General features: G+C 42.4%; 1 protein-coding gene across 1 annotated transcript in view; it reads left to right on the forward strand.

Moving 5' to 3' along the window:
- ZFYVE26 (zinc finger FYVE-type containing 26) overlaps positions 1 to 26,983 on the forward strand; it is a gene marked incomplete in the record, with an annotated part of 1,901,467 nt that overhangs the window by 474,735 nt on the left and 1,399,749 nt on the right. Inside the window, 1 exon segment of the mRNA XM_073610828.1 lies at positions 24,488 to 24,645. Coding sequence (XP_073466929.1) covers positions 24,488 to 24,645 — 158 coding nt within the window.

Here is a 26,983-nt window from a genome sequence, read left to right on the forward strand (position 1 = left end):
GTGAAGCATGATGGTGGTAGTGTCATGGCGTGGGCATGTATGGCTGCCAATGAAACTGGTTCTCTTGTATTTATTGATGGTGTGACTGCTGACAAAAGCAGCAGGATGAATTCTGAAGTGTTTCGGGCAATATTATCTGCTCATATTCAGCAAAATGCTTCAGAACTCATTGGACGGCGCTTCATAGTGCAGATGGACAATGACCCGAAGCAACCTGCGAAAGCAACCAAAGACTTTTTTAAGGGAAAGAAGTGGAATGTTATGCAATGGCCAAGTCAATCACGTGACCTGAATCCGATTGAGTGTGCATTTCACTTGCTGAAGACAAAACTGAAGGGAAAATGCCCCAAGAAGAAGCAGGAACTGAAGACAGTTGCAGTAGAGGCTTGGCAGAGCATCACCAGGGATGAAACCCAGTGACTGGTGATGTCTATGCGTTCCAGACTTCAGGCTGTAATTGACTGCAAAGGATTTGCAACCAAGTATTAAAAAGTGAAAGTTTGATGGATGATTGTTAATCTGTCCCATTTACTTTTGGTCCCTTAAAAAGTGGGAGGCACATATACAAACTGTTGTAATTCCTACACCGTTCACCTGATTTGGATGTAAATACCCTCAAATTAAAGCTGAAAGTCTGCAGTTAAAGCACATCTTGTTTGTTTCATTTCAAATCCATTGTGGTGGTGTATAGAGCCAAAAAGATTGGAATTTGTGTTGATGTTCCAATATTTATGGACCTGACCGTATACGCCTATACCTCTCCTGGAATGCCCTTCTTTCAAGATCTTGTTTGCTGGGTCTCACAAACACCAGAAGATCTCCAAAATTTTTTTAACGCAGTCATAAAGATGACTGAAGACCAGTCTCTCCCTAGTCCGCCTTGTCCTTATATCACCACTTGGCCTCATTGCACTCCCCCACTATCTCTACCCCACTAGATCACACAATCTCACTTTTCCAATTCTCTTTCAATTGGAGGGTACTCATCCCCACCAGTAAAGACTTTAATTTTTTTCCGATTCCCATGGTTCCTTTTCTCGCAATGATTAATTTTCTGTTCATCTTCCTTGCTTCCACTAATATGGGATGCGGCCAAAGGGGATCTGGTCATTTCCCATTTCCATCTCCGCAGACATATCCCCTACCCATGCAAGAATTACAACTCCTGGCGCTTTCCCTCCTATCTGACTCAGAATGAGGAATTCTGTCAGTTTCTTGAATGAATTGGGATGAATATGTTCTCTCGAACAGTGATCCCGATATTACTCAGCTGTTTTGGGAAGCAGGTAACCTTTCTTCATGGTAAAATAATATCCTACACCACCCAATTTAACCACTTAACAACCGGCCCATAGAATGACGGCTAAAGGGCGGTTCCATAACTCTGGGAGGGCGTACTATGACGTCCTCCCAGAATCCCGCTCTTGCGCGCCCCCTGGGGTGCGCACCTGAACACATCCGTGACTGCCGGGTCCAGAGGACATGGCGCATCACGGATCACTATAGCGGCCGTTTACCACGTGATCGCTCCATCAAATGACGGAGCGATCACATGTAAACAAACTGTCGTGATATCCGGTTCCTCTTTCCCCTCTCTGTCCAGTGTGAGCGGAGAGAGGAGAGATCTGTGGCAGCAGCACTGTGGGTTGCATGTGTAGTGCCCACAACGCTGATATGTGACAAATCCATCCATCCATTCATTCATTCAGCCATGCATACCCATCCATACTCTGCATACCCATCCATACTCTGCATACCCATCCATACTCTGCATACCCATCCATCCATACTCTTGCATACCCATCCATCCATACTCTGCATACCCATCCATCCATCCATCCTCTGTATACCCATCCATACTTTGCATACTCATCTATCCACACTCAGCATACCCATCCATACTCTGCATACCCATCCATCCATCCATACTCCACATAACCATCCATACTCTGCTTACCCATCCATACTCTGCATACTCAGCCATCCATCCACACTCAGCATACCCATCCATACTCTGCATACCCATCCATACTCTGCATACTCCTCCATCCATCCATCCTCACCCATCCATACTCTGCATACTCATCCATTCATCCATGCTCACCCATCCATCCTCAGCAATACTCATCCATCCATGCTCAGCCATCCCATCCACTCCCATCCATAATTAGCCATACTCAGCCATACCCAGCCATCCCATCTATACCCAGCCATACTCAGACGTACTCGGCCATACTCATTCATGCTCAGCTATCCCCATCCACGGCTCATCCATCCCCATTCATGCTCATCCATGCCACATCAGTTATCATCCATGCCACTACAGTACCTCACAAAAGTGTAATAGGTAGTCAAATTAGATTTGAAACGTATGTCCCTAGAACACCTGATGATGCTCCCTGCATGTTGGTCCTCTGTATGTGGCCACGTTGGGGAAAAGTCTCACACATGTGTTATCGCCATACTCAGGAGGAATAGGAGAATCTATTTTGGGGTAATTTTTGGTATGTACTTGCTATGTGTTAGAAATATTGTGTAAATGGACAACGTTGTTTTAAAAAAAATGCGTTTTCATTTTCTTTACACATTTTCCAAAAACTTGTAGGAAAAAATGACATGTTCAAAAGACTTATAATATAGATAACATAGATTATACATTGGGTTGTTTTCTTTCCAAATGGGGTCATTTTTGGGGTGTTTCCATTGTCCTGATTTTCCAGGGCCTTCAAAAGTGTAAGAGGTAGTCAAGAAATTATATGTGTAATTTATGCTCCAAGAACACCTGATGGCGCTCTCTGTATGTTGGGCCTCTGTATGTGGCCACGCTGTGTAAAAGTCTCACACATGCGGTATCGCCATACTTAGGAGGAGTAGTAGAATGTGTTTTGGGGTGTAATTTGTGCTATGCATATGCTGTGTGTCAGAAATAACCTGCTAATATAACAATTTTGTGAAAAAAAAAAAATCTTGATTTTGCAAAGAATTGTGGGAAAAAAATTATAACTTCAAAAAACTCACCATGCCTCTTACTAAATACCTTGGAATGTCTACTTTCCAAAAAGGGGTCATTTGGGGGGTATTTGTACTTTCCTGGCTTGTTAGGGTCTCAAGAAATGAGATGCTATAACTTTCACAAAGACCAAATAATATACACCGATTTGGGTTATTTTTACCAAAGATATGTAGCGGTATAAATTTTGGCCAAAATATATGAAGAAAAATTACTAATTTGCAAAATTTTATGACAGGAACGAAGAAAATGCAGTTTTTTACAGAATTTTCGGTCGTTTTCTTTTATAGCGCAAAAAATTAAAAAACCCAGTGGTGATTAAATACCACCAAAAGAAAGCTCTATTTGTGTGAAAAAAGGACACAAATTTCATATAGGTACAGTGTTGCATGACTGAGTAATTGTCATTCAAAATGTGAGAGCACCGAAAGCTGAACATTGGTCTGGTTAGGAAGGGGGTTTAAGTGCCAAGTGGTTAAAAAAACTCTCCTTGAACATTGTAAATGTGCTGGTGCAGCCTTACATGCAGCTCAAGCTAATGTAATACTTGATTGATCTCTGTCGAATTGCCAGGCATGGCACTCAGCTAAGTGACAGTTCAGTTTTTGGGCTGAACAACAGAAGCTTATTAAATCATCCTATCCTATGCCAAACTGCGATTCCACAGATTTGCGAGCAAGACTGGTTAACTTTGTTAGTCTATGTAAAGGCCCTTACCAACCAATGCACATTTTGAACTTGAATGACTCGGCTGGTCTCCTTACGAACTCAACCTCTGACATTGTCTTAATTCTCACTGATTACTATAATGTTGGTACTCCCGCGCTGTCAGTTGGTGACTAGACTAATGGCCCACCGCAGCAGGCACCTGGTTAGCTGATCTATGACAGATAAATGGGTAAATGAATAATAATGGTGCTGCGCTGTGAACTCAAGAATGAGTGCTAAAAATAAACTATAATAGAGTGCAAATGCAAAGAATTACAGTGTAAATGTCAAACTATGTTTTTTTCCAACCAGGAGTGCTTTATTGTAGAAAAAAGTACTTACAATATTATAGGTTCACATTCAATTATTACAAGATTACACTTATCACAATTTTGTCAGCATTTCACATAATACATACATTGTTACTCGTCAAATAAACCATAGTACATTACCAAGAGTAATACAGATTTCAGTTCCCTGTTCAGGGGTGTAGTTCCTGAGTGAGAGGGAGGAGAATACAAGAAAGAGGAGAAAAAGGGAGGAACTAACAAGGAACAAAGCTCTGTGGGGGGGGGGGGCAAGATGACAGAAGGGAGCATGAGACAACTAGTAGGTCTCATGACTCTATTGATATTTTCCCACTATCTAAATCGATGTCCATGACGACCACACTTTGTCGAATTTCCATGGGCACCCACGATTGACGTACGTCAATTTATATAATGGGAGGTCAGCATTGACTTTATTTTCCCATGTAGCTATATCCGGGGGGACAGAAGAGGTCCATTTACACAATATTTCTTTCTTAGCATAAAAGAGCAAATATGAAATTAACAGTTTGCTGTGATGTGGTCGCTGATCATCATCATGTATACCTAGTAAGGCCAATTCAGGCGCCATAGGGACATTCAACTCAAGGCGGATATTTAACTGGTCAAATACTTCCGCCCAGAAGGTCGACAGCATAGGGCAATCCCAGAACATCTGTAGGTATGTGCCCGGGTGTGTCAAACATCTGGGACATTGTGGGTCTCTATCAGGGTATATTCTAGACATACGTACCGGGGTGAAGTAAACCCTGTGGAGGAATTTGGTTTGTATAAGTTTATCACTTGCAGCTATAACCAGCTTGGGGCCCCGTTCGAGACTATCCTCCCAATCTTCCTTCTCTAATGATGGGATATCAGCCTTCCATTGTTCCCAGAGTCTATCCATTTTTACGCTATCAATTGGAAGCAGGGTACCATATAGAGCCGAAAGTGGCTTCTTCAAGTCTTCACAGGACAATAGATTCTCTACCAGGTCTAATTGTAAAACAGGTGGCGTGTGGAACTGAGCCCTGGCCGCATGTCTCAGCTGAACATAGCGAAAGAACATCCACCCAGGCAAATTATACTTCCTAGATAGTTGCGAGAATGACATCAGTGTGCCCGTGGGCATAATATCCCTTAGAGTCTTGATGCCGAATCTCGCCCAAACCTGAGGATCTGGTATTGACCTAAAGTGAGATAGGTTAGGGTTACCCCAGAGAGGCTGGACCGGAGTGCAGCTACCCACTAGGAAGAACCTGTGTCTAGCTGCAATCCAAACCTTTATCGTCGCCCTAGTCGGGGCAGGGAGATCTCTATAGGCTCCCACTCCTCTATACGCCAGATTTTGTAATTCCAGTAGTGAACCCAGCCAGGCTGCCTCCACACAAACCGCAGCGTTAGATCTCTTCGCCTCAAACCACCAGTATACAGTAACCAGCATTGCTGCCCAATAATAAACCCTGAAATCAGGAAGGGCCAAGCCCTCCAGGTGCGTCGGTGAACGTAGTGTAGACTTTGCCAGTCTTGGTACAGCACCATTCCATATAAAAGAGGTGATGCATTTATCAATTTCTTGAAAAAAGACCTATGGTATCCAAATCGGGCTATTACGGAAAACATAGTTGAACTTGAGTAGGATGATCATTTTGAGAATATTTATACGGCCCAATAAATTCAATGGAAGTCCGGACCAAGACTGGCATTTCTCCCTCAGGAGTCGAAGCAAGGGGAGCACGTTCAAATTATAATATTGATCGACGTCCCTAGACACTAACCCCAAGGTATTTGAACTCTCCAACCCACTGCAATGGTGTATGATTGTGTGGGTCTTGGGACTGCCTATCCAGGGGGAAGAGGACCGATTTATTCCAATTGATATGGATGCCCGACAGTGCACCAAATTTATTGAATAACACTAGAGCGGCAGTCAGCGAAGGGCCAGAGTCATTCAGATAAAGTAAAGCATCATCCGCGTATAGGGATATTTTCTCCTCCAGACTGCCAACCCGAATTCCCCGAACCTCCTGAGACTCCCGTATCAAAATTGCCAAGGGCTCCAAGGCCAGGGCAAATAAACTAGGAGACAGGGGGCATCCTTGGCGAGTGCCCCTGTTTAAGGAAAAGGAATCCGACAATCGGTCATTAGTACGTACCCTAACCTTTGGAGCTCTGTAGAGTAGCCGCACCCAGCATATGAAGTTGGGGCCAAACCCAAAGCGTTGTAGCACCCCCCAGAGATACGACCACTCTACAGAGTCAAACGCCTTTTTGGCGTCGAGGGAGGCAATCACCCGAGATCCAGCCGTATCATGACGGAACGACATATTTAAGAAAAGGCGCCTGAGATTTATGTCGGTACCTTTGCCCGGCATAAACCCTGTCTGATCGACATGAACCAATGCGGAGATTACCGACGACAAACGGTTAGCTAATATCTTTGCTAAGATTTTTGCATCAACGTTAAGTAGGGATATTGGTCTGAAGGATGCACATTCTTGTGGGTCCATCCCAGGTTTGGGTATTAAGACTATAATAGCCTCCTCCATAGACTGGCAGAGCGCCTGTCTCCACCAGGCCAGAGAAGAGGGATTTTAATCTAGGGGCAAGCAATTTAGCATGTTGTGAATAGAACTCTGTAGGAAGGCCGTCTGCACCCCCGGTCTTACCACCCTGTAAACTGCCGATGGCAGTCTGAACCTCCTCCAGGAAAAGTCCCCCTCCAATGAATTCCTATGTTCCTCTGATAGGGAAGGGAATGGGACTGCATCAAGGTACTCCTGTAGTTCTAATAGTGTGAAATGGGCCCTGGAAGTATATACTTCCCTGAAAAACTTCAGGAATTCAGCATTTATTTCCTCCGGAGAGGACAGCAGCTGTCCATTGGCATTTCGGATACTAGTTATGTGAGTGAAAGCTATCTGATTCTTTGCTAGCCAAGCTAACAGACGCCCATTCTTATTTCCATGTTTAAATACTTTCTGCTTTGTAAATAACATAGATTTTTTTAGTCTGATCAATGATGTGTAGGGAGAGCTCACGTAGGGTACTTTGCCATATATGGTAATTAGTTTCATTAGGAGATTGAATATATCCTGTCTCACATCTTCTCCTCCAAAGTCTCCCGTAGCCTGGAGGCCTCTTTCTGCAAGAAAGATATGCGGGTAATATATTCCCCCCTTATCCTAGATTTAAAGGCATCCCATAACACATTGGCATTAGCAGATTCCCCATTTTCATTCCAAAAGTTACAGATAGTTTCCATCATTGGTTTCTGGACTCTATCATCTTTAGCCCAGAATCCGGACAGATGCCACATCTTCAACCCCGGGGATTTAATCAGGGAAATTTTAAGACAGATAGGGGCGTGATCTGAGATCCTACGGGGCAAATGTTCCACTGCCCCTACCCAACGTAATGCCCCAGGTGATGCATAGATGAGATCTATTCGTGAGAGTGCCCGATAGGAGGCAGAGTGACACGTATACTCCCTCTTATCTGGATGAAAATGGCGCCAAACGTCAGTGAGAGCAAACATGTCAGCCCAACCCCCCAAAACCGATGAGGTGCGGGTCACGGTATGCAGTCTGTCCAGATCCTGTGATGGAACCATATTAAAATTGCCAAAAACAAAAACTTCTGGTACATTGAACCCCATTACTATCTGCATTATGTCATTCAGCAATTGTACCTCAGCGGGAGGAGGAAGGTAAAGGCCTACCAATACCATTCCCCTATCGTAAAGTGAAGCGTTAATAATAACAAATCTACCCCCCCGTTCAGTTTTAACATCCAGAATCTGCAAAGGAAGGGACCTGCGGATCAGAATGCTCACACCCCTCGCATAATTGGAATAAGTAGAATGGTGATGAGTTCCCACCCATGCCCTCCGGAGTCCCAAAACACGCTGGTCTATTAAGTGGGTCTCCTGGAGGATACAGATGTGAGGATTGTACTTTTGCAGATATTTAAAAAACAGCGTCCTTTTTGTGGCTGAATTTAGGCCCCGGACATTCCAAGATATAATAGACAGCTCAGTCATTCCTTCTTGTGTGCAAATATGTGAGCAGGATCCGCATGCCCCACCCTCCCCCCAACCAGCCCCCCAGATATAGAATTTTTAACCACCTCATGGTCCCCCTTAGGCCTAAGGAGGTTTTGTACAAAATGTTTGTATGCATATAGTGCCTATGTGAATCAGTAGCACTACAAATGAGCAACTCCTTTATAAAACTTAAATACTTAGCAACCTTGAATTTCTGCAACGGCAGATAACCCCCCCCCCTCCCCACATCCCCCACCAAAACTGAGGATGCATTATACCCTGAACCCCTAACAGCTATACTTTAACGAGGGCGAGCACTTATAGCGTGCTACCTAACAGGGCAACAGAGATGCTGGTTCATGTTGCATAGACTTTCTCCTGGGAGACCCCAGGGGTACATATCTTAGTTACTAAACAATCTTAAAAAAAATTATAAAAAGAAAATTAAATAAAAATGAACAAATAAGTGCAAATGGAACAGCGTAAGGCTTGCTGAACCAATAGCCACATGTACACCTGTTGTAAAGGGCAGAAACATGACTAAACATGCAGTGCGCATCATAGTCCAGCCGATCTATGGGTCAGCGTGTATGTTATCACCGAGAGTCAGAATATTTTAGCACCTGAGTCACTGCAACTCAAAAGGCCTGAGACAATTGTTGCGGAATTCCATTCCCCCCAACAGCCTGAGTCTCGAATCTAGGTGGCCATATATCCTATGCTGGATCGGCAAAAGGTGTAGTAATGAGCAGGGCCTCTGTGCTATATTGTTCCCCAAGCAGTAGTAGTGCTGCAATGCTGGCAGAGTCCACAGTGCATCATCACCGGCCCCGGTGTGATAATCAGATTATCCAGCAATGTCCACACAACAGTTCGTCCCCGCAGATAGGACGCTTGGCCGAGTAAATACCACCAGTCCACTTCTAATATCCAGATTCTTGTTCAAGGACGGGATTAATGAGCTGCAACTGCGCAGTCTCTGGCATTTGGCTTGTAAAGGAATGTCTCCATTGCCTTACCATGTTCAGCATGGTGCATGATAGAGGACCAGTGCTGCTAGCATATGTACCGCCAGAATACACTGAGCACAGATCCCTATCAGCTTAGATATAAAACGGTTATTCAATGTCAAAAAACCAAAAGGAGAAAAACAAAAACCACAGGTGTGTTATAACTTTGCATGAGCATATGGTAATTGTTCTTTGATACTTATGCTTGGCGGTGCGGAGGCAAGGATTCCAGCCACACGGCAGCATCTCGGGGCGTGGTAAAGAATTTAACGGTTTCTCCGTCCCGGACCCTCAGTTTGGCAGGAAAGAGTATACTATCTTTGATGTTTCGTGCCCGCAGCCCCACTTTGATCTGGTCAAAAGACCTGCGTAAAAATTGGGAAAGAACATCAGGGTGGCATTCTGGTATTTCAACTCACCCGCTCTGTGAGCTGCGCGGAGTATCTCGTCCCGATCTCGAAAATTAAGCAGCCGAAAGATTAAAGTGCGAGGGTTAGATCCTGGCGGCCCCGGGACTGGAGGGATCCTGTGGGCGCGTTCTACCGTGAAGTATGGCGAAAACTGCGCTGCCGGCAACAGTTCTCTTAGTACCTCTTCCACAAAGACCGTGGGGTTTTTCCCCTCCGCTCCCTCCGGCATGCCTACGATGCGGAGGTTATTCTTCCGGTTCCTATTTTCTGCATCGTCGACCTTATATTCCAGCACTCTAACCTTCGTTTGCAGGGTGCGGATCGACGAGTTGTTTCCTCCTCGCCCGGCGGAAAACGAAGCTTCTTCCCCCTGTGCCTTGTTCTATATGGCATCCGGAACGGTTCTAGATAGTTTATGGCAAGAAAATCAGCCAGGAGTGCGGATAAAAGGACGGATCTCCAGCAGAGCTCTAGAACCTGCTTCCTCTCAGATCGCCATCTTGGCCACGCCCTAGCAAAATGTCAAAATATTTAAGGAACAAGGTCAAATATAAAATGTAAATTCTAGTGACCGATGTATGAAAAAATGACATATGATGCAAATAAAAGTGCTAAAGTGAAAATGTGCAACACAAGAAAGAGAAACAATTAGTGGTGATGAGAAACCTTATGAATGTGAATCAAACAAATATCCAATGAGCCACCCCAAGGCTCAGGTGGTGAATGAACAGTCCCAAAAGGTGAATGAATGCTTCTACTTGGGTGACAAAACCAGGTAATCAAACAGTCCAAAAGCTGACAAATCTGTGATGTTCCCTCCAATGTAAACCATGAAGTAAAAACGGCCGATGCCTGGCCGATCCACTTGTAATATGTTGGCCGATTTATGTAGGATATTATATTGTATATGTGTACACATACAGTACAATACAGTACCTAGGTATGTGAGGCATGGCCTGTAACTCTAATTACGTATTTCAAAGGGGACTTGGTGATCAAAGGAGATACTGACCAAACAATATTTACTCCACATATCAAAGGGGACAGATATATTCCCTTCACCACAAACCGTGAAGTAAAAATGGCTGATGCCAGGGCGATCCACTGTAGTGGCACCTAAATGTGCACTAGCCCCTCACCTTACTACTGTAAGGTCACAGCATAAACTGGATATAATGCCTCAGATCAGGGTCTTCAGATGGATGGATAGAACAGCTTGATGGGGGAGATACAGGTGGAAGAAAGATCCAGAATAGCATAATACCGCTAAAAATGTATATGCATTCAAAGTACATAGAGTAGGTACACTCACTTGTATAAAAAATGCTCGGTTAACAATCCACAAGCTGCGAGCTTGTTCACTTGCGTCACTTCCGGGTTTTGCCTATTGCTCCAATCCCGATGTGTATCGTCACGTGACTTTATCAGGGTGTAACAATAGGCTAATGAGATGTCCTTAAATAGTGTGATGAAAATGAATAGTGGCGGCCATTTTGTTGTAGACCATGGTCTTACATAAACTAACATTGTGGCCATTTTCCCATGGTTTTACTCATGCAATGACATTGTGGCGGCCATAAAAGAGAAGTCTCTCTCAAAGGTGGTGGGATATATATATACATGGTAATAACACCTAGAGACCCAGAGACATCACAGATAGTAGTGGAATGAAATAAACAAGTCCAAATTGATCTGAGCCAATATAAAATAAAAAAAGAAATGTAAAAAATATATAATAGCGTATATGATGAAAATATGTGATATAGATATATATATATATAGATATATATATATATAGATATATATATATATATATCTATATATATATATATATCTATATATATATATATTTATTATAAAAAATTGTAAAATGAAAAACCATTAATAAAGCAATTTAAATAAAACTCAATATTGAGTTTGTGAGGTGAAAAAGTGTCCATTAAGAATATCCATTTGGATTTAACTTGGCTGAGGGTTCTCTCTCCTTGTGGCTCCCCCGCCAGTGTCTGGTGTAGGGTACAATACCCCAGAATTTCAAGTGTGTGGGATCTTTATAATGAAATTTAGCAAAATGTTTGGATACACTATGCTTGTCATAGCCTTTCAATATATTCTGTACATATTCTTTCAAACGGAAACTTAAGTCCTGTAGTGCGGCCAATATATTGTAGCCTGCAGCTACATTCTAAGGCATATACTGCCCCCTCCATGTTGCATCCTATGAATTCCTGTATATCATAGGTAGTGTCATTACTTGTAGTTTTAAACTGGAGCTCTTTCTCATTGGGGCGTTTGGTACGAGTGCATGCAAAACATCTTTTGCATGGATTAAAACCTTTACCAGTAATAAAGGTGAAGCTCTTTTTTGCGGAATCTATAACACTTTTCACCAACTGGTCACGAATGGTAGGGGCTCTTCTATAGATAAAGTCGGTTCTGCGACTTGGTCTCAGTTTTTGTCCATCTATGGTAATTGACAAATATGAAGCCAAACAGATTTCAGAACAAGTTAAAAATTACACAATGGAGGACTTTTGAGTTCTTCGTGACCTAATATTGTTACTGGACAAAAATGATCATTCCGACCAGACTGATACCTCAGTGGTCTCTAATCCCCACTCTGCAACATCTGCACTTTTAGCTACATTCAAATGTAAATCCCAACGCTTTCCTGACCTTATGACCAACCCAAACATCTGGGCCTTTCTGATGGGGACAGTCAATGACATTAAACAAATGAGTATTATCCCTAAGCCTAACAATCTTACCCCCGCACAGATACAAGCCATTTCCAAGCTTCAAAATCACCCTGACCTTGAAATTAAGCCTGCCGACAAAGGCGGGATTATTGTCCTAATGACTAAGACAAACTACAAGCATATGGTTATTAATATTCTATGCAACAAGGAATGGTATGCATGTATTAATGCAACCAAAATCAATCAATACAAAATGGAATTTCTGTCTGTCATTGGCTCTGCCCATCAAAGAGGCCTTATTGACCAGGATTTATATAATTTTTTGAATATACGTAATCCTGGACTGGCCACATTCTATGATCTCCCTAAAGTACATAAACATCCTACCAAACCTCCTGGGAGACCTTTAGTATCAGGCATTGGTTCCCTGATGGAAAATGCTAGCCACCTGGTCGATTGGATACTAATGCCACATGTTCTGGCACTGCCATCCTATACCAGGGACACACTAGACCTGCTCAAACATATCGAGGGGATTGGTCGTACCTCCTGATGCCCTGCTTGTGACTTTGGATGTCGAGGCTCTTTACTCAAGCATCCCTCACGAGCAGGGCATCAGGACAGTACATACCTTCCTTCGAGAACAAAATCATCACCGGTGGGAATACTGTGAATTCATTTTGGATCTTTTACAGTTTATACTGACAAGTAACTGCTTTACCTTCAAAGAGTCCCACTACCTCCAGGTGCAGGGGGTAGCCATGGGCACTTGTGCACCTGCCTAGCCAACCTGTACCTGGGGGGGTGGGAATGTACCATTTTCTCAGATGATACTTTATCACAATACACGAGCCAGGCGTTATGCTGGCTACGTTACATTGATGATATATTCATCATCTGGTCTGGTACAGCGGACACGTTGAATACCTTTATTGACATGCTGAATCACAATCATTTCAACCTCAAATTTACAGTATCCAGCGATACGTCCAAAATTGCCTTCCTTAATCTTGCCATCTTAACCCCCCTAGCGGTATTCCCGAGTCTGGCTCGGGGTGGATTTTCAATACCAAAAGCGGTATCCCCGAGCCAGACTCGGGATTGCATTGCAGGATCCAAGAGTTTACTTACCTTGTCCCCTGGATCCTGCGATGTCTCCCCGCTGTGATCAGCGAGCCGCTGTGTCTCGCTCGATTCACAGTGCCGAGCTCCGTTCCCTGCGAGCATTGCGACGCACGGGGACGGAGTTCGGCGGCAAATTCAAAAAGTGAAACACACAGTACAGATACAGTATACTGTAATCTTACAGATTACAGTACTGTATCAAATAATTACACATCCCCTTTGTCCCTAGTGGTCTGCCCAGTGTCCTGCGTGCACTTTTATATTATAAACACTGTTCTTGCTGCCTGGAAACTGGAGATTGTCCATAGCAACCAAAACTGTCCCTTTACATCAAAAGTGGCTTTAGAGCAGCTAGAAAACAGCGATAATAAATTAGAATCACTTGCAGAATTAAGCGATAGTGATTTGTGGGAAAATCCGTCATCAAACACTAAAAGTAACGAAAGCGACAATTCTGCAACTGAGCAAATTTCAGTGTTTTTGATTTGATTACATTATTGAATAATTTTTATTATTATTATATTATTATTTGTTATAATTATTTATAGTTATTTATTATATTATAATTTTTTATTTCGTTTTTCAAACTTTATCATACCCAGGATGTCTACTAGACTCTGGTTTGGACAGATTTAAGTTCACTTCGTGACCATCTGAGGTTCAGGCAGTACAGCAAATCCCTTCTACGTAGGGCATACAACAGAGCTCTGCGCCAATCGTGCAATTCTCTGTTGTATAAAACCAAGACTCCCAAACCTAACCATGTAGTGAGATACATTACTAGATACTCTCAACATCACGCTGAACTGCGCAATGTTTTAACAGCGCATTGGTCTTTGCTGCGGGATGACCCCATTCTTGCCAAATACGTCAGCCCTACTCCCGATATCACTTTCCGTAGGTCTAGGTCCCTACGGGATAAACTCACTCCGAGTCATTACTCGAATAACTCAATATCTCAACATTACCCCATTGGCATCACCAGGTGTGGGAGATGCACTTTTTGTCCGTGGATTCGTACAGGCACTCGGTTCACACTCCCCAATGGTGAAGTATTCACCCCTACTTTTCATGCTGACTGTGAGACCCAAGGGGTGGTCTATTTAATGACATGCAAATGCAGAGCCTTCTATGTTGGCAAAACTGTCAGACATTTTCGCTCCCGTATCAAAGATCACATCTACTATTCAAGAGGAGGGAAGATGGTCACCTCAGTAAGTAGACATTTGGATCTATACCATAAATTCGACACCTCAGTGGTTTCCTTTATTGCTCTTGCAGTTATCCCTAAGGTCCCACGAGGTGGCGATTTGGGATAAACAAATACTTAAAAAAGACATTCTGGATAGAGTGTCTAGATGCTATCCACTCTCCTGGCATCAATGAGGCTCAGTCCTATAAACCCTTTCTTTGACCTTTCTTTACACAATTTGCCTTCGTTGTCATAGGCAGTTTGTCATACGAGATAATATAGCTTTATCTCTTTATACAATTGCCAATTTCTGTCGTTTTTTTCCAGTCCCAATGAGTGATTTTTCAATTCACATGTTAATGTACATATCATGTTTATCTTCACTATGTTCACCGACTTGCCAGTGCTCGGCTTCTATCGTTAGGCACCGACCACTATGGTCATGAATAACTATTGATGCTATAACTTTATATAGCGCTGATACATATCTGTATTTGTTGTATTTTCTATGTTTTACTTTTGGAATGTATTTTGATTACCAAGATAATTCTCCTGTGCTGGTTTGACTGCTTGGCTCAGGCGAGTTCTCTGTCACTACGCGGCCACCCAGCGTCACACCACTTCCTCCATCCTGTGCTGTGACGCATGCATTGGCCAGCAGGGGAGATCTCCCCAATGCTGACCAATGCTATTCCACACTGCGTGCGCCCTCTCCCTTCTCCAGATGACGCTCTCGCTGACCGGGCGCATGCGCAGTGGTATATTTCGGCCGGTCCGGATGATGTCACATTGGCGACGCCGATTTGCTGACGACGGACGGGATGTACACTTCAAATAGGACCTCGTCCTGGTACCTCTTATCAGCTGACACTGCTGACGGTCACTGGAACACGCTGGTCTGTCCACTTCATGCCATTGAGGTATGGTCTATCCATCCATAGGAGTTGGCCCTATCATTGTCAGTGTAGGTTATTTTATTCATTTCTCTCACCTGCCTATTTCACTTACCTTTTAGGCTAACAGAGTCCTGACTTCATACTCTCCTTATGCGATTAGTGCTTGGTGCTGACTGTCTCCATACACGCATATACCATAATGGACTCTTCTCTGTTAATGGATCTGTACTAACTAGTATGACCCTGTATAGGATTTCTTGTTCTTACTATATACAGCTCTCATAGCAATCCATTTACTGGTAAGCTGATCAATTAACTTATTTTACATATCCAGGCTACTGTCATAATTGTTCATAATTTTTTACTATTTAAAAAAAACTTTTTCTATACTTCCCTAGAGACAGTTTTTTCATGCCCACATTGGACTCCACGTGTTGTGTACTTTGTCCAGCTTTTATATACCGCCCTTCTCCAACCACTGCGTGTCTGTATACGATTTAGCATCTCATTATATGTAATATAGTAAGTATTAAATATTTTCCTTTTTCTACCTTATAGATATTACTTTACAATCTAGCTACAATACTGGCTAGTTACCTTAAAGATCTACTCAGTACCCAGTTTATACACTTCATTACAATGTTTTGTATGCCCCCATGGTGACTTTCTATTGCTCCCTTTGTTTGTCTAGCCTGTGCCGCTGCGGTTTGTCCAATACAGGTTTTGAACTGTTTGGTTTAATATTTGTATCTTTATGTCTTTTTTCTATTGCTAAATTACTATATATTAACTGTATGATTCTGTTTATCTCTGTTAGCCACAATACCACTTGCTCCTAAAAAAGCGTAAAGGCACGCGCAACATGTTGAGCACATTTTCGATATGAACTAAATTATCATTGATCTGCTGTCCAGCCATACTCCCGGACTACTATACACCTTGGATGGATGTCCATGCGTCCGAGCCTCTATCTATATAGATGGTTCTGGACAGCAGCAATGTTATTAAGTATTCTTATATCTAGATGAATTGTGGTTTTTTAAAAATCAGTGTTTTATCTATATTTTCTCAATAAACTATTTTTGTAAATTTATTTGGTGTTACTGTGCCTAAAAAGTCCAAAGTCCCTCTTCTTTTTCTTATACACATTATTTCTAGGACACAGCACTTTTTTACTGTTCATGTATCCACAGTACCACTCTGTGCTATGATGCATCTGTATTGATATATAGATAAACCTCGGTCTCTTGGGTAGTATATCTGTAAGGTGTTTGTCGGTCTGTAGGATATGCCAATGGCGTTTGATTATTTTCTCTATCTTTTTGTATTGGATATTGAAATCCAGTACAATAGGTACAAGATCTTGTTGACAATTTTGTAGTGTCTTATCTTTGCTAAGGTCCCCCCTATCCATCTGTGCCACTTACGCAATTTTCTCTTCTACAAATCCCTTGTTATATCCTTTCTGTAGGAATCTGTCCCCTGTCATGTTAGCTTGTGTGAGAAAATCTCCTACATCAGTGAAATTATGTCTCAATCACATGATTTGGCCATTGGGAATGTTGAAGAGCCAGTTACTGTGATGGCAACTTTTGATCGGTAGATAGCTGTTTCGATCCACATTTTTAAAATGTGTTCTGGCGATGTATTTATCATTTTTCTGAGATATTTCTAAATTGAGGAAAGCAATCTTTTCTTCCTCTATTTCCCATGATAGTCTATTTCTTTCTTTACTGTTCAGTACAGTATATTCAAAACATTTTGGAGATGTTCACGATCCCCTTTCCATAAAATAAATACATCATCCATGCACCTTCTGTAAAGTACAAGTGCTTCTGGTGGAATTTTTGAAAATGGCTTCTTCTTCCCATTGGGCCATGAAGAGTCCGGCTACGCTGGGTGCGAATCTGGTCCCATGGCTAATCCTGTCTTTTATTGATGATAATGATGGTACCAAAAATAGCTGTGTTTGAGACAGAAATCTAGACATTTGATAAGGTATTTTCTCTGCATACAGGTTAGGTTGGTGTACTTTCTAAGACCCCATTGTCACATTCCTGGTGATGGTGGATGTTATATAATGAAGAGACATTAGTTGTGGCCACTAATAGGGGTCCTGTACCTGTTCTCTCTTCTAATAATTGTAACATTTGTTTGGTATCTTTCAAATAAGCTCTTGTTTTTTGTACCGCTGGTTGTAAGTATTATATTATATATTGTCCGATTCTTACTGTAATTGATTCAATGCCATTTATGATGGATCCTCCACTGAGACCTTTCGTAAACGGCATTGGATATATCAAGGTACTATATGTCACCCACAGTGCATGTATGAATACCTCAGTTAAACATATGATGAGAGTTCTTGTTTAAATGTTTTTTCTTAGATTCTATGTTAATATGGTTCTATGATAGTCTCAGCCCTGTAGAAGCTATATCAGGCAAAATGCGTCGGCACACGAAGACCCTTTTTGACTAGCACTACCAGACACACAGTATACCAGAGATTCTGGTGTATACACAACGTACAGTAGATGAACACTACTGTTTAATAGATTTGATATATTTAGTATGGATTTGTTTTTTTAACAGCTTTGTTATACAAAAATAATTATTTTTATATACAAATGCTTGCCCCCTGTTTGGCCTGTATAATCCAAGTTCTTTAGTTCTTTTCTTGTTTTCTAAATATACATATTACAGGTGATGATCTGAAGCACCACTTTACTAATATGATTATGTATAACTCTCCCACAGCACGTTTGGTATCAGGCTTTCTATCCGTACCCATTTCTCTTACCAAGGGCACAAGGCAAGGCTGTCCCCTTTTGCTACTTGCATTCAGTCTAGCCATCAAAGCCCTTTCTAGGATCTTAATGTTTCACTCTGATCTGGGTGGCATTACATGTGGGGCCACATGCTTACGTGCTGCTCTTTTTGCATATGACTTTCTTATTTTTTCCCTTAAGTTGGCTCTCAAAACATTATATCCCCTGAAGAACGAGGGGTGGCTAATTTGCCTAATCTCAGATTTTTTAATTTGTTGTGTATTTTAAGGCATGGCCTTGATTTGCATTCAGAGATTTCCACATACTCAGCTGTCATATTCCCCAAACCCATCTCTTAACCACTTGCCACTTAAATCCCCTTCCTAACCAAACCAATTTTCAGCTTTCGGTGCTCTCATATATTGAATGACAATTACTCAGTCATGCAACACTGTACCCATATGATTTTTTTTTTGTCTTTTTTTCACACAAATAGAGCTTTCTTTTGGTTTTTTTTATTTTTTGCGCTATAAATGAAAAAAGACTGAAAATTTTGTTAGACAAAGAAAATGCTTTTTTTTTTTTGTTATACAATTTTGCAAAATAGTAATTTTTCTTCATACATTTTGGACAAATTTTGGCCCAAATGTATACTGCTACATATCTTTGGTAAAAATAAATCAAATCTGTGTAAATTATTTGGTCTTTGTGAAAGTTATAGAGTCTACAAGCTATGGTGCCATTCGTTGAAAATTGATCACACCTGATGTACTGACTGCCTATCTAATATCTTGAGACCCTAACAAGCCAGAACAGTACAAATACCCCCCCAAATTACACCTTTTTAGAAAGTAGACAGTCCAAGGTATTTAGAAAAAGGCATGGTGATTTGTTTGAAGTTGTATTTTTTTCCCACAACTGTTGGCAAATTTTTTTTTTTTTTCACAAAATTGTCATATTAAAGGATTATTTCTCTCACACAGCATATGCATACCACAAATTACACCCCAAAACACATTCTACTACACTAATGAGTATGGTGTGAGACTTTTACACAGCCTGGCCACATACAGAGGCACAACATGCAGGGAGCACCATCAGGCGTTCTAGGAGCATAAATTACACATATAATTTCTAGACTACCTCTTACAACTTTGAAGGTCCTGGAGAACCAGGACAATGGAAACGCCTAAAAAATGACCCCATTTTGGGTAGTAAACACCTCAATGTGTAATCTGATTCATTATGAGTCTATTTTTTTGGAAAATGTGTAAAGAAAATGAAACTGCATTTTTTTTTTTTTTTTTTTACACAAAGCTGTCCATTTATAAGATTTTTCCAACACACATAGTATGTATATAGAAAAATGACAGGCATTTTCGAAGGGCCTACATTTCAAATCTAATTTGACTACCTATTACACTTTTGTGTGGCCTGTAGTGGCACGGATGAGCACTGATGTGGCTTGGATGAAGTGTGGATTTGGCACAGATGAGCACTGATGTGGCATCTGTGCTCCAGTAATGGCCAATGGCTGAGAGAAACCCCCCCTAGAAACTGGTTTCTATGCAGAGCTGCACCAGATTTTGCACTCCCCAGTTTTAGTTAATCTCACCCATTTTGTTCACGAGTACCCACTGGTGCTTCAAGTTTGCCAGGCAAGATACCCATTTTCCTGGACCTGTTCAACTTAAAATCTATTTGCAAGGGTCTTAAAGTGTTACTAAACTCACAACAATAAAATCAGTCTGTATATGCAGTAGAGCATGCTTGTTATACTCGCTGTGGAACCTAAGGGGTTAATCCTCTGCATTGTGTGAAAAAGGCTGTTTGATCTTGTATGCACAGATACTCCTCTTCTTTCTTCCACTGACTCCAGAATAGATCCAGATAAGACAGAGTTACTGGAGTCAGGCTGCACATGCACAGTTTGGTGTGTTGCTAGATTTTTTTTTTTAAGTGCATGTGATCAGCACAGGGCCAATCAGCACTGCCCAGACAGGGGGTCAGGGGTCCTGGATCCTGATAGGGGACAGATCAGTGCGGTATGAAAACTCCTCCTACAAGATTTAACCAGGAAATGATAATCACAAGCTTGCTATACACTGCTAATGTTCTGTGTACTGTGGGAGACCAGATATAGTGAATGCAGGGTCCTGAGTTTAGTAACCCTTTTTAAAGTGGATGTAAACCCTCACATATACCCAGTGAAGTGAACAGCCTCAGATGATACACAGAGATGAAACAAATCTCCCTACAGAAGTTTGACATGCATATCTGCTGTCTTCAGCTTTATATATTCTTTAGAAAGTTCAGATCGTGTCAGAGATTTTATTTTCCTGTTCAGCACTGGAAGTGAAGTCTGCGCACACAGCCAAGACAGCTGATTGGAGGAAAGGCACGCACCCCCACTCCACATAGGCAGAAACTCTCAGAGCTGTGAATAGTTCAGCTGTCTACTAATCTATAGCAACCTCCCCAACACAAATTTTATAAATCTGGTTTACATCTGCTTTAAGGCTACTTTCACACTGAGGCGGTTTTCAGACGCTTTAACGCTAGAAATAGCCTCTGAAAAGCTGATAAAGCAGTATGTGAAATGCGTTGATGGAACAGGACATAGCAGGATTCCAAACCTTACCTTGCATGCCACCGGTCTTGCTCTGCCTGACATGCAGCTTTGGAGGGTTGACAGCCTCACCTACTCACACAGCGGGAGTGCTTTCTGCGAGGCAGCTGGGAACGAAGGGAGCTCCCCACTGGAGCCAGTGTTTGGACAACGCTACCGACAGCCGGTGAATGGAGGAGGTTATAGCCGCAGATCAAAGAAAAGGTGGAGGAACCCTCGGAGGAGGGAACCTCAGGGAGTAAAGCGGCTACAAAAGGCAATTATGGATTTAAATGGTAAAATGCAATACAAAAGTTTATTTTAAGTTAAACATAAAAACATGGCACAATTGCCTGGGAATCAATTGTAATCTACACTGGTGGTAGCTTGTTAAGTCCCACGCTACTGAATAGCAATGTGATACCTGACAGTGGACATACAGACAAATACAAAAAACCTGACAAAACAAATAAAAGGTCCGGAAACAAAATTGTCCATACACTCATAGATCGCCTGCGGTAATTACCGCATGATAAATGGAGCCCGATATGCACCAATGGGGAAACCTATTAAGACGATCCATGCGTGTATGACCCCCGGGGGGTAATGGAAAGCTGTAGCTTATTACATTGGCTCCATTTATCATGTACTGTACTGTACTGACTTCACCTCCTACAACCTCTCCTTTCAATTCCTCTGTAGTGCAGAAGCTAAACGCTGTGAAATGTATGATGCTGCAGTGCCTACCAACAGGGCATAGTGAATATGTGTCACAGAACTCAAGGAAGTATATACTGTATATGTGGGAATCTTCACAGAGTATGTTTACAAACTTCAAGATCGTTCAGAGTAATAGGAGTAGGCTAGAAATAAATGCAATACAATGTGGAAATTAATATTTGATTTCATATTTTGACCACCGATTACTTTAAAGTGTCACTAAACTCAAATCAGAAAAAAAAAAAACAAACAATAAAAGCTTTATTACATGCTGTTCATACTCGGTCATGTCCCCAATTCAGCTAGGGTTTTTGCAGCTGTGGTGGCATCTCTGTACATGCTCAGTTTTTAGTGAGTTTCTGTGCTAAGCATTTCCTCCCTATCACATCTGAGCAACCAATGTGACTATACAGCAGGGATGTGCAATTAGCGGACCTCCAGCTGTTGCAGAACTACAAGTCCCATAAGGCATAGCAAGACTCTGACAGCCATAAGCATGACACCTAGAGGCAGAGGCATGATGGGACTTGTAGTTTTGCAACAGCTGGAGTTCCGCTACTTGCATATCTCTGCTATAGAGCCACACATGTGGGCATATACGCAGGGGTAAATGACAGCTACTCCCTCCCTCCTCCTCCATTCCCACTAACCAGCTAAGCACAATGGGGGGCAGGATATTACATGTAGATTAATGTGGCTTTACCTCCCTTTTACCCTCTTATTGTAAGACACAGGCTGGAGGGACATGACACAGCCTGTGGCTGTCAGAAATCCACCCACACACTATGTTATTACTAAAAACAAATAGGGTTTTATTTCAAATATATATATATCTGTATGACAATTTAGGACAGGTTATTGATATTATTTATTTTTAATCTGTATTTCAAATGCAGTTTTTTTTTTTTTTGAACATATGTGATCAGTGGCAGAGGACTAGAAGCACCTCCTGCTTTTTTTTTCCCCTGCAGACAGGCTAGGAAATATCTGGGTCATGTGACAGCTGTATGTCGATTAGGAAAAAGATACTTGGGCAGGATTTTTTTTTTTTTAAATACAATGTCATCATCCACATACAGAAATAGAAGGGACAATGTAAATTATACAGTGTGTGTTTAGTATCACTTTAAGGCCCCTTTCACACTGGGGCGGTGGGGATGTCGCCGGTAAAGCGCCGCTTTATTGTCGCTTTAGCTGTGCTATTCAGCCACTAGCGGGGCGGTTTTAACCCCTGCTAGCGGCCGAAAAAGGGTTAAAACTACCCGCAAAGTGCCGCTGCAGCAGCGCTATGCCGGGGGTATAGCTGCGCTGCCCCATTGATTTCAATGAGCAGGAGCGGTGTATACTCCGCTCCAAAGATGCTGCTAGCAGGACTTTTTTTACTGACCTGCCAGCGCACCACTTCAGTGTGAAAGCCCTCAGGGATTTCACATTGGTGAGACAGCAGCGCTGTTTCAGGGCGCTTTCCAGGCACTATTTTTTAGCCCTGTAGCGCCTGCAAAGCGCCCCAGTGTGAATGAGTATGGGGTACATCGTACCCTTACCCATTCACCTGGGGGAAAAAAGTGTCAAGAAAAAAACACTAGACAGGTTTTTAAAGTAATTTATTAGGCAGCTCTGGGGGTCTCTTCCGACTTCTCCGCTCTCTCCTGCTTCTCCCGCTCTCCGGTTCTTCTGCCGGGCTCCTCCGCTATCTTTTGCTCTTTTGCCGCTCTTTTGCTAGCGGTGGCCCGGTCTTCTCCATCGTCTCCTTCCCTGTGACGGGTGACATCACCTGGTGACCACGCCCCATGCCTATATAAGTCGTTGCGCACTGCTTAAACGGCATTACAGTGGGAGAGAGCGTCGTGTAAACATCGGAAGAAGAGAGGGAAGGAGGCGATGGAGACGACCGGGCCACCGTTAGCAAAAGAGCAGCAGAAGATAGCGCAGGAGCCCAGCAGAAGAACCAGAAATCGGGAGAAGAAGCAGGAAAGAGCGGAGGAGTCAGAAGAGACCCCCGGAGCTGCCTAATTACTTTTAAAAACCTGTCTAGTGTGTTTTTTTTATTGACACTTTTTTCCCCCCAGGTGAATGGGTAGGGGTACGATGTACCACATACTCAATCACATAGGGCAGGGGGCCAGGATCTGGGGGGCCCCCTTATTAAAGGGGGCTCCCGGATTCCGATAAGCCCCCCACCTGCAGAACCCGACAACCAATGGCCAGGGTTGTCGGGAAGAGGCCCTTGTCCTCCTCAACATGGGGACAAGGTGCTTTGGGATCCCCAAAGCCCCCACCCCCCATGTTAAGGGCATGCGGCCTGGTACGGTTCAGGGGGGGGGGCTCGCTCGTCCCCACCCCCTTTCCTGACCGGCCAGGCTGCGTGCTTGGATAAGGGTCTGGTATAAATTTTGGGGGGTCCCCCACACCATTTTTTTGGCGTAGGGGGTTCCCCTTAAAATCCATACCAGACCTAAGGGCCTGGTATGCTCTTGGAGGGGAACCCATGTCGGTTTTTTGTTTTTTTCCAAGTCATTTCCCCGCACCAGTGTGAAGCCCGCCTTAATGTCAGCAATGCTTGTCGCTCATTGGGAAAGGAAAAAAAAAATTTCCTTTCCCGATGAGCGAGCCAGCTCGGCGCTGGCTCCTGCGACGGGGCTCGCAAGGTGTCAATCTCGCCGATAAAAGCGGCGAGATCGACTTCCTTTTCTAGTCCCGTCGTATGTCATCACGTTCGTTTGGAAGTCTGTCGGAAGGAGCGTCGGATGTTTGATGCTGAAAAGTCTGCCCGTGTGTACACGGCATAACAGTACTTGCAGTGCACAGACTATTTGCCTTTAGTAAATCAACCCCATTGTCTCTTTCTAAATCTAAATAACAGAACACCCAAGCATGTTGGCATGTTCCAAAAGAAAAAAAATGCATCAACCAATAGTGTGCACACAAAAATAACTGTTTTGGTTTAAATAAATGTACTTTTTACTAATTTCATCCTGTATTTTACAGTCACTGTGTTGCCAAGAAAGATCTATTGCATTACTTGAATAGTCTGGACAGCCATTCTGGTCTTTACATCCTTCATAATCTGACTAACTTGCCAAAGCTAAATGAAGATGATGTCTTAAGACTTTTCCACAAAGGGCTCTCATCAGGAAAAAATGAAGGTAACCCTCATAATTAATGCCACTCCAGTCCACTCCACGTAATATGGCCATATACCACTTCTTTTAACAACTTGAGCTTTGAAAGGTTTTACCCCCTTCAGGATCACACCATTTTTTGCTATTTAGCACTGTGCTACTTTAACTGGTAATTGCTGGTCATGCAACACTGTGTTTTTTTTATTTTTTGCGATTTTTTTTTTTTTTTTAACTTTCTGCTACAAAACATATAAAAATCAAATTTTTTTTATAAATTTTGGCCAAAATGTTTTCCTCTGTCAGATGACCTCTCCTGATAGAAATCTTCCACTTGACACAAACACAGGGCCTGAAAAGGTGATCCTTTTTCCAACTCAGTGATTCTGTCTTATAATTTTTTTTTTTTTTTTCTGACATGTTGGTGTTCTATCTTTCACTTGGATGTTATAAATAAGTACAGTAAATGCAGCTGCATAAAACAAATACAGTGTCTGTTTTAATTTCAGGCTGTAAAGCAACAAAATGTGATTATTCTAAAGGGGGTGATTCTTTTCTGCTGTGTCTTTGAGAAAAAAATCCTAATAAGTGTATATTGATTGGTTTACGTCAAAGTTATAGTGCTTACAAACTCTGATTGATATATATATATATATATATATATATATATATATATATATATATATATATATACACACACACACACACACACACACACACACACACACACACACTGGGGACGGAAAGTATTCAGACCCCCTTAAATTTTTCACTCTTTGTTATATTGCAGCCATTTGCTAAAATCATTTAAGTTCATTTTTTTCCTCATTAATGTACACACAGCACCCCAAATTGACAGAAAAACACAGAATTGTTGACATTTTTGCAGATTTATTAAAAAAGAAAAACTGAAATATCACATGGTCCTAAGTATTGAGACCTTTTGCTGTGACACTCATATATTTAACTCAGGTGCTGTCCATTTCTTCTGATCATCCTTGAGATGGATCTACACCTTCATTTGAGTCCAGCTGTGTTTGATTATACTGATTGGACTTGATTAGGAAAGCCACACACCTGTCTATATATAAGACCTTACAGCTCACAGTGCATGTCAGAGCAACTGAGAATGAGGTCAAAGGAACTGCCTGAAGAGCTCAGAGACAGAATTGTGGCAAGGCACAGATCTGGCCAAGGTTACAAAAAAATTTCTGCTGCACTTAAGGTTCCTAAGAGCACAGTGGCCTCCATAATCCTTAAATGGAAGACGTTTGGGACGACCAGAACCCTTCCTAGAGCTGGTCGTCCGGCCAAACTGAGCTATCGGGGGAGAAGAGCCTTGGGGTGAGAGGTAAAGAAGAACCCAAAGATCACTGTCGCTGAGCTCCAGAGATGCAGTCGGGAGATGGGAGAAAGTTGTAGAAAGTCAACCATCACTGCAGCTCTCCACCAGTCAGGGCTTTATGGCAGAGTGGCCGGACGGAAGCCTCTCCTCCGTGCAAGACACATGAAAGCCCACATGGAGTTTGCTAAAAAATACACCTGAAGGATTCCAAGATGGTGAGAAATAAAATTCTCTGGTCTGATGAGACCAAGATAGAACTTTTTGGCCTTATTTCTAAGTGGTATGTGTGGAGAAAATCAGGCACTGCTCATCACCTGTCCAATACAGTCCCAACAGTGAAGCATGGTGGTGGCAGCATCGTGCTGTGGGGGTGTTTTTCAGCTGCAGGGACAGAACGACTGGTTACAATCGACGGAAAGATGAATGCGGCCAAGTACAGGGATATCCTGGACGAAAACCTTCTCCAGAGTGCTCAGGACCTCAGACTGGGCCGAAGGTTTACCTTCCAACAAGACAATGACCCTAAGCACACATCTAAAATAACGAAGCAGTGGCTTCACAACAACTTTGTGACTGTTCTTGAGTGGCCCAGCCAGAGCCCTGACTTAAACCCAATTGAGCATCTCTGGAGAGACCTCGAAATGGCTGTCCACCAAAGCTTACCATCCAACCTGACAGAACTGGAGAGGATCTGCAAGGAGGAATGGCAGAGGATCCCCAAATCCAGGTGTGAAAAACTTGTTGCATCTTTCCCAAAAAGACTCATGGCTGCATTAGATCAAAAGGGTGCTTCTACTAAATACTGAGCAAAGGATCTGAATACTTAGGACCATGTGATATTTCATTTTTTCTTTTTAATAAATCTGCAAAAATGTCAACAATTCTGTGTTTTTCTGTCAATATGGAGTGCTGTGTGTACATTAATGAGGAAAAAATGAACTTAAATGATTTCAGCAAATGGCTGCAATAGAACAGTGAAAAATTTAAGGGGGTCTGAATACTTTCCGTCACCACTGTATA

This window comes from Aquarana catesbeiana, linkage group LG13 (assembly GCF_042186555.1).
Source record: "Aquarana catesbeiana isolate 2022-GZ linkage group LG13, ASM4218655v1, whole genome shotgun sequence".
NCBI classification, from domain to species: Eukaryota; Metazoa; Chordata; class Amphibia; order Anura; family Ranidae; genus Aquarana; species Aquarana catesbeiana.